Raw genomic sequence first — 12,551 nt, 5'->3', positions numbered from 1 at the left:
GAACTGGAGCTGGAAGGAGCCCTACAAATTCCCTAGTCACGTTTCTCTTATTTTCAAATTTACAGACAGGAACAAGGTGAAGAACTTCAGTTCCGTCCGCATCCCAAAGCTGGTTAACGACAAAATCAGGATTACCACTTGGATGCAAAAAGCTCAGTGCTTTTTCTTCCCTTATAGTTCTTCTTTGAGATAACATCCATGACCATTGCCCACTCAGCCTACCCATCTACCCAAGGAAAATCATGGGACTAAAGAGAAAATGGACAGAGCAAAAGTAGAGGATGTAGTAAAGGAAGAAATTTCACAAAATATTATTTAAACTCATTTCTTCAAAATGATTTTATCACAAACATATCACTGAAACTATAATGTGCATATGTTAGTAGGTTCTCTTTCAGTGTTCCTAGCACAGTATTAAACATTTGTTTCTGAATACCTGATATGAAGAATGACACAGCAGTATATCAGCTACTGTCTGTGTGGGGAAACTGAGTGAGTTTTAATTCCTATAAGATGTTGCTTTTCAGTGGTCCAAACATGCTGTTTTGAACCCACAGCACTGGTGATTCACATTTCATTTCTAGTTGTGCATAATAAACTAGATTTACATATTCTTTGTATAGTAATCTAGTTGTATCTTAAATATGATATGGATTTAATAGATAAAAAATCTATCTGTATCCAAATATGATTGAAAGAAGTGGTTTTATTACTTTCTTTTCCCAGTATGGCGCCTTTATAGTCTCCCAGTTCACATAGTCTCCCACCCCTCACATAGTCGCTTAGTTGTGAATTCTTTATTACCTACTGAAATGGCAGCCCACTCCAGTATTCTTGGCTGAAGAACCCCATGGACAGAGAGGAACAGTCCATGGGGTTGCACGAGTCAGATACAACTTAGCAAATAAACCACCACCGCTATTTCCAAGTACCCATGCCAAGAATATTTTTTAAAGAAAAAAAGTTTTTAAAGGCAAAACAAAAACTATCTTTGTCTCATGTGCCCACAAGAAAAGTAGGTTGTCAGGTTTAATAGATTTTTTTAATGACTATTTCAGACCTGTAAAATACTGCAGAGCTTCATACACTTTAATAATTTCCAGGATAATTTCCAAAGTCATATTCTAGACAAAATTATGAGATAGGGGCCAGTGTGATGATCAGTGCTTTCAGAATATTTGTGTATTTAATTATACAAATGTACCCTAGACTCCAGAACTATGATATGAATAAATAAGTGAAAGTATGTCTGCTAAATCTGTCAATGGGTACAATGAAAAAGTTACTTTCCACACCACTGTATATGAAATACAGATAACTAATGAGAACCTACCGTATAGCACAGGGAACTCTACTCAGTACTCTACAATGACCTATATGGGAAAAAAATCTTAAAAAGAGTGGATTTGTGTATATGTATAGCTGATTGACTTTGCTGGACAGCAGAAACGAACACAACATTGTAAAGCAACTATAGTAAAAAAAAAAAAAAAAATTTAAGTTACAGCAAGAAGCTGTGCATATTTCTAGAGTCAAATTATGCCCCTATGATCTACCCTTCATCTCCACTCTTCTTCTGCTGATTCTTACCCTCTTTCTTACCTTAATTACCCACCCTAATTAAGGCCACCCTTGGCTTTAGAGAAGCATCAGTTCCAGTAGTCTACTGCTGTCTGCTCACTTGGATCACACATAACTATTACAAGACACTTAGAAGGGAAGTTAAGGGTTGATATACTTCTTGGTATCATTTAAAGAATGATCAAGTTGATAGATTCATACATAGTTACCGAGACACATGAATTTTCTAACGATTCTGAAGACATGCAGGTCTGATCAATAGTTCTTGGTTCGGCAATGTATCGATGTGCCATTTTAGTTTTACTTTCATTAAAGACCAGATATTACGGTCAGGAGTCTACCACTTAGCTATAACCACTCTGTTCTTCATAACAGCAGATACAATAAATCAGACTATCTACTAAGCTCCAGACATGTTCAACACTGGGATTGTTATAATTAATACAAAAAAAAGTTGAAGTCTAGGTTCCTGTCTCAAAGAGCTTACAGTCTTAGTAAGAAATTGTATTAGTTTTTTCAATTAAACATTTCTGGCACTGGGCTAACCACTATATATAAAAAAGACCATCATGAGAAATAAAGACCAGATATAGTCCCTGCCTTCCAGAAGTTTATACATTTGAAACTATTAGAAAATAATTCAGTGAGACACTAAAATGATTATTTGGTACACAATTCCTCTCCTTGCTCAGTTACTTCCATCAGTGTCAACATCAGCTTCAAAAAAGCATATTCAGTATACCCTAAGAAATGTCAGAAATCATGGTTTTATAAAATAACAGATTATTTTAAATGAATGAGTTTGTATATTAGCTTTCTATCACTAACAACAAATGACCACAAACTTAGTTAAAACAACAAAAAAAATGTATTATAGTTCCGTTGGTCAGAAGTCTAAAATGGATTTCAGTTCAGTTCAGTCGGTCACTCGTGTCAGACTCTTTGTGACCCCATGAATTGCAGCACACCAGGCCTCCCTGTTCATCACCAGCTCCTGGAGTTCACTCAAACTCACGTCCATCGAGTTGGTGATGCCATCCAGCCATCTCATCCTCTGTCGTCCCCTTCTCCTCCTGCCCCCAATCCCTCCCAGCATCAGAGTCTTTTCCAATGAGTCAACTCTTCCCATGAGGTGGCCAAAGTACTGGAGTTTCAGCTTTAGCATCATTCCTTCCAAAGCACACCCAGGGCTGATCTCCTTTAGAATGGACTGGTTGGATCTCCTTGCAGTCCAAGGGCCTCACAAGAGTCTTCTCCAACACCACAGTTCAAAATTTAATGAGGCTAAAATCAAGGTGTTGGCAAGGCTGCATTCCTTTGGCAGGCTTTTGGGGTGAAAGCTTTTCCAGCGTCTAGAGAGAGGCTGCCTGCATTCCTTGGCTTGAGGCCCCTTCCTCCATCTTCAAAGCTGTCAGGATTGAGCTGAACCCCCTCAGCTGCCACCTCTCTGGTTTGCTTTCTCTTCCATCTTCAGAGACTCTTGTGCTGACACTGAGCCCATCTGAATAATCCAAGATAACCTCCCTATTTAAGGTTAGCTGGTTAGGAATCTTAATTCCACCTGCAATGTTAATTCCCCTTTGCCAGGTAAAAATATATTCACATCTTTGGGTGTGCTTGGGGTGGGGGGAGTCACGTTACTATGCCGACCACATACATAATCTGAAAGATTTCTTAATAGAAATGTTAAAGTAAAAATAAGAATTTCTACATTCAAAAGTTAGTCCCACTGTCTAAATTGAGAGAAAAACTAATAAAGCCTTGGGATTACTGGAAAACCCTTACAATAAATGAATATTTATGACTTGTTCCCAAAGAAATACTATAACACATACAAACATCATTTAAGAAAAAGTTCAGCAATCACAGTTGAATATTTTGACTGTTGGTTGATGCTCCTTGATCTTCATCACCAATACAAATTTTGTCATCAGATGGAATAAAAATACTCTCCAAACCTTCATTTAATTCTGAATATTTCTGCATGCCTATCCCCTCTGTTTCTTCTAAGTTTCCAGCATCTTTAGAAGAACTAGAAACCTCTTCTCTTTTTTCTGCCTCATTGAAAGTAGCCAGTTTTTCCAGAGATTCTACTACTTCATTTCTCAATTCATCTTCAGATCCTTCAAAATTTCTGAAATAATAAAACAGTAAAAATACACTTTGTGGTATCAAAACACTGATGAAGATGTGAAAATGTGTCCCTTCTTAAGCCCCACTCCCCAACTGAGCAATATTAAAGTTGCTTTTTCACCCAGGTAATAAATTGTTTATCAGTCTGGTTTTTCTTAGGATGATTAACATCCAGTGTTGGGAGAATCAATATTTTGTTAAGCTGGAACTGTGTTCTACAACCTTTATGATATTTATTAATATCTATTAAACTCTTACGTTTAAAAGAAGAGGCAGGAAGAGAAAAAAGATAACGAAATGTCTGCCATATATTGAGCACTTCCTATATGCCAGTCACTGCCCTAAAGCACTTCACATGTACTGTGTCTCTAATAATAATACTTGAGGTAGACATTATCATCATCAATTTACAAAGAAGCTGGGCTCAAAGAGATTTTGAAAAAGTGCCCAGGGTCTCACAGCTACTACCCAGAGACCCACCCTTTCTGAAAGGGTAGAAATTGGACACGACTGAGCAACTCACACGCGCACACACACACACACTGGTCTCAGCTGGGTCTTTGAGGCCATCTTTGATGCCTCGACAGCAGCATTTTAACTTTTTACCATTTTTACTATATTCTGTGCTTTGTAGGCCTCTGTGAATGATCTACTTACGTATCATCGTCATCAGATCTTGGATCTGGTTGTTCTGCATCTATTTCAATGTCAGCAGCCACTTCCACCTTCCCCTTATCTTCTTTCAGTGGTCCCACTGTTAAATAAATGACAGAGATTAAAGCATCCCAGGCTGTACACCTCATGAGGGGCATGCACGTAGAGTTCTATATTGAAATCAGCCACAATGGTAAAACCTTTGAATAATTCCATTAAAGCAGAGAATAAGATAACAATGGACAGCAACTATTCCACGTTGTACTGAAAGTAGTAGGCAACACAACAAGAGAAGAAAAAGGAAGTGAAAGGAATAATGATCAGAGATGAAGACACAAACTAACCCCACTTTTGGGGTAGAAGCTTTGATTGTATAGAAAATTTAAGGAGATCTTGTAAAAATGTAAGACTTGCCAACATTATTTGTGCTCAATCATGTCTGACTCTTTGCAGCCCCATGGACTGTAGCCCATCAAGGTCCTCTGCCCACAAAATTTCTCAGGGAAGCATACTGAAATGGGTTCCCATTGCCTGCTCCAGGGCATCTCTCCAACCCAGGGATCAAACCCCTGTCTACTGCATCTCCTGCATGGGCAGGCAGATTCTTCACCACGAGCGCCACCTGGGAAGCCTGCTAACATTATTGGACCACCCTTCACTGTTTTTTTGTTTTGTTTTGTTTTACTTTACATTATTGTATTGGTTTTGCCATACATCAACATGAATCCGCCACAGGTATACACGTGTTCCCCATCCTGAACCCCCCCTCCCTCCTCCCTCCCCATACCATCCCTCTGGTTCATCCCACTGCACCAGCCCCAAGCATCCTGTATCCTGCTCGAACCTGGACTGGCGATTCGTTTCATATATGATATTATACATGTTTCAATGCCATTCTCCCAAATCATCCCACCCTCGCCCTCTCCCACAGAGTCCAAAAGACTGTTCTGTACATCTGTGTTTCTTTTGGTGTCTCACTTACAGGGTTGTTGTTACCATCTTTCTAAATTCCATATATATGCGTTAGTATACTGTATTGGTGTTTTTCTTTCTGGCTTACTTCACTCTGTATAATAGGTTCCAGTTTCATCCACCTCATTAGAACTGATTCAAATGTATTCTTTTTAATGGCTGAGTAATACTCCTTTGTGTATATGTACCACAGCTTTCTTATCCATTCAAATGCTGATGGACATCTAGGTTGCTTCCATGTCCTGGCTATTATAAACAGTGCTGCGATGAACAGTGGGGTACACGTGTCTCTTTAAATTCTGGTTTCCTCAGTGTGTATGCCCAGCAGTGGGATTGCTGGGTCATAAGGCAGTTCTATTTCCAGTTTTTTAAGGAATCTCCACACTGTTCTCCATAGTGGCTGTACTAGTTTGCATTCCCACCAACAGTGTAAGAGGGTTCCCTTTTCTCCACACCCTCTCCAGCATTTATTGCTTGTAGACTTTTGGATCACAGCCATTCTGACTGGCGTGAAATGGTACCTCATTGTGGTTTTGATTTGCATTTCTCTGATAATGAGTGATGTTGAGCATCTTTTCATGTGTATGTTAGCCATCTGTATGTTTTCTTTGGAGAAATGTCTATTTAGTTCTTTGGCCCATTTTTTGATTGGGTCGTTTATTTTTCTGGAATTGAGCTACAGGAGTTGCTTGTATATTTTTGAGATTAGTTGTATACACAGTATTCGGCTTATTGTTAGAGTAAATCACTGATGTCTGCAGGGAAAACCCAAAGCACATACCCACAACTTTATCTTTTTTTTGGTGAGGGTGGAGGTGAGGGGGTGAATTCATTGTTGTTATTTAAAGTGTACTTTTGTTCCTCTTGGGGAAAAGATCAGACTGAAGATAGTAAAATATTTCATTTCTTTACAGGAACAAGCATCCCCTCAACAGCTCTAAGATTTCAATGATTGTAAGGTACACTTATTTTATACACCAATAACAAAGAAAACATTCCCAATAAAATGGCACAATGTTTTCTTAGCCCTTAAAATTTATAAATATAAATTACTATAAGAACTCTTTTAGTCTTTCTTAAGCACACATCTGGAGAAGAGAATGGCAACCCACTCCAGTATTCTTGCCTGGAGAATCCCATGCACAGAGGAGCCTGGCAGGCTATACAGGCTATAGTCCTTGGGGGCGACAAAGAGTCGGACATGAGTGAGCAACTAACACTATACTGCTACTATATAAGCACACATTTTTAATCTTATGTCACTCTGGTATATTCATAAAAATGAAAATACAAGGTGGAATTAAAAGCAGAGATATTTTTGTAAACTTTTACATGACAACCCATGTATACGCTCACAAGTTGAAATTTCACCACACAGTAATTAAATATTTACCTATTTTTAATGAACACAGTTCATCCCAAATCATGGCTCGTATCACTTCCAAAAGTGCATTAAATAAGTAGATTCATATATTCATATATATGAAGTAGATTCATATATCTCATTTATGAGTTAGTCTGGCTACTAAAACAGAGTATTCTTCTTGGTATGGGAATCTGATAGCTTTATTTTTACTTTCCTGTCTCAAGAAGGCAGTTTTAGGAGGCTCTTATTTTTGTTTAACAGGATAGAAGAAAGAATGAAAGGCTAACTACAGAAATGTAAATCAGCTGTTATCAAGATGTGCAACTATGATGTTACCAAGGCAACTGTGTAGCCTGAAAACTGACGCAAGAAAAACAGAGGTTACCTTCCCACCAAGGATGCCCTTGGAGTGGCTAAACTATACACAAAATTACTGACCTGAATTAATTATGCACATGTTAAAAAAAATGCTTATCCTCCTTAAAACAGTGTAGTTTTTACTAGTAAGATTCATTTAAAAGGATTTTATAAAGTCTTAACTATTTTAAATTTTCAAAATTAGGACATGGAGACATAGAGAACAGACTTGTGGTCCCAGTGGGGGAAGGCGAGGGAGAGATAAATTGAGAGCGAAGCACTGAAACATATATATTATCATATGTACAAGAGCTAGTGGGAAGTTGCTGCTTAGCACAGGGAGCTCAACCTGGTGCTCGGGGTCAACCTAGACGGGTGGGATGGGTTGGGGGGTGGGAGGGAGGTTCAAGAAGGAGGGGATATATGTATCCTTTTATGTTGTGATAGGGCACAAATCAATACAACATTGTAAAGTAATTATCCTCCAATTAAAAACAAATTAAATAAATTAGGACTAATTAAACATGTATTTGATAATCTTTCACTTTTAAATGGAATTTAGAACAAGATGCATCAAAGTTTATTTTCAAGAAACTGGATGTTTAAGCTAAAGATATGACAGAGGATATATGAATCGCAGTTAAATGTATGACAACGAATCCTTAAATGACTTTATAAATTGTGTCTATTACACATGTAATCAAAGTTATTAGAATTTACACACGCAGACAGTCTTCATAAAGAGTCTACAGAACCGTAAGAATAATTTTTAATGTTGTAATTTCCTTATCCAGCTTGATAGCAATATGGCCATTGGCAAACCCATGCCTTTACATAAAGTGATAGTAAAAACTATGCTGTGACTGTATTCTCATTCACAGAGACATGGTCACCTACTACATTCTGGACATGATAGCAGGCACCACGGATAGAGAGTCGGAGTGGGGTGGTGATCAAGACAAAGCCCTCAGAAGCTTACAGCCTAGCGAGGAAGAAAACTATTAAACAGAAAATTAGCATGAACTTGATTTTTATGATCAGAGAATTAGTGTCTTGTGGGATACGAAGCAGGGAACCCAAACTCAGATGAATACAAAGGAGACATGCCCCGATGTTTTCTCAAGCACTTAAACCAGTGGTTACCTAAGACTTCCCTGGTGGTCCAGTGGTTAAGACTCTGTGCTCCCAGTGCAGGGAACCCGGATCCAATCCCTGGTCAGGGAACTAGATCCTGCAAGATGGAACTAAAACCCAGCCAGACAAAAGAAAAAAAAAAAAAAGATTTTAAAATATTAAAAAAAATAAAACAGTGGTTGCCTGTCAGCGGTACACAGGCAGTAGTTTAGCTGAGGTCCAGGTTTGTCATAGAAATCAATAAAAATTCAAATAAAATCACTACTACATCTTCTTATGGCCTGAATTTACATAATAAATATAATAAGGAAAAGTATTTCATGCACTTAACCAATATTTGAGTGTGCATGAATTTCAGTGTGACACCGAATGAATGTGAAACTGTCAGAGGTAGCTAACAGAAAAGTCAGAGAGACAGTAGACAAATTTGAGGAGTTACAGAAAGCTTAGTAGAATTTTTTGGATTAAAGGGAAGCATGTCAATCAAGTTACAGGCTCTTGAACTCATTCATCCAAATTATTAATTTATTAAGAATCTTCTATATTCCAGACACTTTTGCCAGCTCTGTCTGGCAGTACAGGGAAAAGTATGGAGGGAAGGGTAACTGCTGATAAAACATTGCTACAGAAGTGAGCAGGAGTTCCATCAGAGAGGAATCTTAAGGGAGAACTACTTTGGCAAAGGGAGGAAGGCTTGCATTCTAAACAGAAGGAAGAATAGTTGAAGAGAAGTGCCAGGGGCTCTGACGTTCGTTGGGAGGGGTCATTTGGTCTTAAAGGTGCTTAGAGTCTGCAGAATCTGGGTTTTCTCTGGAGGGTGAGGGAGAATCTTTTGCAGGATTTAAAGCAGAGAAAAGACTTGGTCCTTTTTAGTGTCAATATCATCTGGCAGGGGTGCACTGTGCGTGTGCATGTTTAGTCACTCAGTTGTGATAGACTCTTTATGACCCCATGCATGAATCATAGTCCACCAGGCTCCTCTGTCCATGGGATTTTTTCAGGCAAGAAAACGAGTGAGTTGCCATTTCCTCCTCCAGGGGATCTTCTGACCCAGGGATACAACTCATGTCTCCTGTGTCTCTTGCACTGCAGGAGAATCCTTTACTGCTAAGTCACCAGGGAAATCCCAGGTGCAGAGGGATAGCTAAAGAAATATGACCAGAGATAGGAAGTCAAGCTTGCTACTGGGACAGAAAAGATGAGGTGAGGCCAACCACAGAGTTAGAGGCTGAAAGACCAGTGAGAAGTCCAGCCAGGGACTTCCCTGGTGGCCCAGTGGCTAAGCCTTCTGCGGTCCCAGTGCAGGTGGCCCAGATTTGATCCCAGCTCAGGGAACTAAATCCCACGTGCTGCAACTAAGAGCTTGCATGCTGCAGCTAAAGATCCTGCATGGCAAAATCAAGACCTGGTGCAGCCAAATAAAAAAACAAATATTAAAAGAAAAAGCACAGTTGGAGTGGGCGGGGGCACCTACACCCTTAACAGGTTACAAAATATCCACGCTTTGCTTTGAACGCCACCTGAGAGGCAAGTTCCTATCTTGCCTCCCACTTGTTGGATCAATTATTCATATGTGCCTAATGTAAAGCTGTCCATGCAAAAATACAGTAAGTTCATGAATAAATTCATGCGGCATGCAAGATCATATGAAGAGTTTTCTATGATTCTTTCAAAGAATCACAGAAGCAAATGTAAGAAGACAAATCATCGCCACCAGCATGTCGCCATCATTGTCCTGAAAGATGGGCACCTGCATCCTCCCTGGTCTGGGACCCCAGCCCTTGGCCTCCAGTCTAATCCAGGCCAGCCCAAGCTTCCTCCCAACCCCCCAGCCTCCAGCCCCATCTTACAGACAATCCCTTTATCCCAGGATAGAAGGGGAGGAAGCTGACCAGCAATCAGACTGCAGCCTGTGATTTGAAGTTACTATAAAGAAAGCCTTGAAGACAGAGAACCATTTTCTTCTCTCTCTCCCCACCCCCTCCACCCAAGCCTTGAGTTTTAAGTGTGGCAGCTGAGATAAGTCATAATATCGAAGGACTCCAACTACTCAGGGACCCTGACCCATTCTACTGCTCCTAGATTTTAGTTATACTGTCTTTCTCAGTCTCTCAGGTAGGTGGATCTGCAAATCCTTCCCACCTGAAACGTTCCTTCGACAATAAAATACCGTCCATTCTTTAAGACTCACCTTTCAGAGATTCCCCTTTTCTTGCACTTCACACACTGGCAGACTCACTCTTCAGAAACAGTCAGCTATGCCTCTTGCATTATTCTCAATGTACTTTCCTGTTGTTCTTTCGCTTTTTAAGCACTCATCAGCCTCCATTACTCTCAGGTTGGTACCCAGGCTCCCCTGTCCCCTCAGCCTCGCATCTCTGTAGCCCCAAAGCCCCGCCTGGGCAGGTGTTCTTTGTTTGATACCTGCCTGTCCCAGATGGCTTTTCTCCTGGCAGTTCACACCAGATCCTCACTGGGATGCAAATTCCCTCAACCTTTAGAAAACAACAACTTCTGAAGCCAACACAAGCATAATCTTGCTAAAAGTTAGAGGCAAAAAAAAAAAAAAAAAATCCCCAAAGCCAAAAAAACTATATTAAGATGTATTTTACTTCCCACTGCATGGTAATTTGAGTCTGCTGAATAGCTGTCAGATTAAATGGACTCTGTCAAGTACAGCTAAGCCCTAGCTCATCATCTACCACCTGCCCTTCCTACCTAATTTTCATCACTCATCAACTGATCCCGTTACAGAAAATGATTCCACTTTTTTCAGAAGTTCAAGTCTTTCATTAATGCATCTGGAACAGGCTTGGACAAAGTAAATCAGCTTCTGAAAAGGCTTTGACACCCTCTCAATTCTCTCTCCAGGCTATTCTTATCCCTGTCCTGTATTTACATGTCTGACAAAATTCTGCAGGGGGTTGGGGATGTACTTAAAAGTAAACTACATACCACATTCTCCATCGTTGGCAGAAAGCGAGCTCCTGGTTAGCTGTGCTGCTGCCAAAACACTCAGTAAAGTTCCCGGTGCTTCTCGCTGCCACCGTCTCCTGGTTTCTGGACCGCCTTCAATCTCAATCACTCGGCCATCTGAAAAGGAGACTGGATTAGTGACAATAAAAATGCTTCTTCAATGGAGTTTTTAAAATCACAGACTGCAAGAACCTTGGAGATAACCTAATCCCACCCCTCATTTTATGAGTAAAGAAGCTAAGAAAAGTTCAGTGACAATATGATTGTCACAGAGCTATTGGGCAGGAGAGTCATTTTTTGCTTTGCAAACTGGCTATTTTGGTATGTTGACATTTCTGTTCTATCGTTTATTTTAAATTCAGTTTCCCTTCTTATTGTTTCACTGGTTTAGGATGGATTAAATTGTATTATGTTTGCAAGCCCTTTTCTGTAAATTTAATGATATATTTTGTAAGAGTATAAATATGGGTCCATTCAAACACTTTTAATTACTAACTTCAGTAATATACTTACAGACTTCAACTTATAAGATGGACATAAATTTTAGCTCTCCCTCAGCCCCATGAGGGCTTCCCAGGTGATGCTAGAGATAAAGAACCTGCCTGCAATGTAGGAGATGTAAGCAAGCTTGATTCCTGGGTCAGGAAGATCCCCTGGAGGAGAGAAAGGCAACCCACTCCAGTATTCTTGCCTGGAGAATCCCATAGACAGAGGAGCCTGGCAGGCTACAGTCCATAGGATCGCAAAGAGTCAGACACCACTGAAGTGACTTGGCACACACGGCCCCACATTATCAAGAACATAGGAAATTAGCAATAAAAATCACCACCTGTAAGATCACACCCAGGTATTGCAGGGACTCTCGGATGAGGAAGGACTATGCCAGAAGCTCAGATGTAAACAAAAGAATTTAGGTTGAAAATACCATCATATTCTAAACAGTCCCAACACTGAAATAGTACATTGGCTTACAAAGCAATTTAATGCGTATCTTTGCACTAACTCTCTAAATCTTGTGGGATAGCTAATATTTCAATTCTGATGTTACTGATGAAAAAAATGACCCTCCAGACATTGCAAGAGAGTTATTGGGCTAGCACAGGAAAGCAAATGAAGCCACCTGCCCCTCCTTGCGAGGGAGGTGGGAGCCTGGATCTTTCCTCCCTTACATTCTCACAGCTACAGTGGTCAATTGTCTAGAATAATTAGTAGGCAAGTCTCTGCAGGGGTAGGAAGTGGAAGCGTTGGTTGCTCAGTCGTGTCTGGCTCTTTGCAGTCCCGTGGACTGCAGCCCGCCAGGCTCCTCCGTCTATGGGATTCTCCAGGCAAGAATACTCGAGTGGGTTGCTATTTCCTTCTCCAGGGGATCTTCCCGACC

General features: G+C 40.1%; 1 protein-coding gene across 4 annotated transcripts in view; it reads right to left on the bottom strand.

Moving 5' to 3' along the window:
* Positions 1-2,889: 2,889 nt before the first annotated feature.
* Positions 2,890-12,551, bottom strand: part of NEK5 (NIMA related kinase 5) — a 63,020-nt gene continuing 53,358 nt past the window's right edge. For all 4 annotated transcript variants that reach the window (XM_006065752.4, XM_025262950.3, XM_025262949.3 and 1 more), the window contains 3 exons: positions 11,153-11,290; positions 4,372-4,468; positions 2,890-3,715 (listed from right to left, as the gene is read on the bottom strand). In XM_006065752.4, coding sequence (XP_006065814.4) covers positions 3,445-3,715; positions 4,372-4,468; positions 11,153-11,290 — 506 coding nt within the window. In that variant the 3' untranslated portion in view covers positions 2,890-3,444. The remainder of the gene's footprint in view (positions 3,716-4,371; positions 4,469-11,152; positions 11,291-12,551) is intronic.

The sequence above is a fragment of the Bubalus bubalis genome, chromosome 13 (assembly GCF_019923935.1).
Source record: "Bubalus bubalis isolate 160015118507 breed Murrah chromosome 13, NDDB_SH_1, whole genome shotgun sequence".
Lineage (NCBI taxonomy): Eukaryota > Metazoa > Chordata > Mammalia > Artiodactyla > Bovidae > Bubalus > Bubalus bubalis.
The sequence above is the reverse complement of the archived record's forward strand: the minus strand, read 5'-3'. Positions and strand labels throughout refer to the sequence as shown.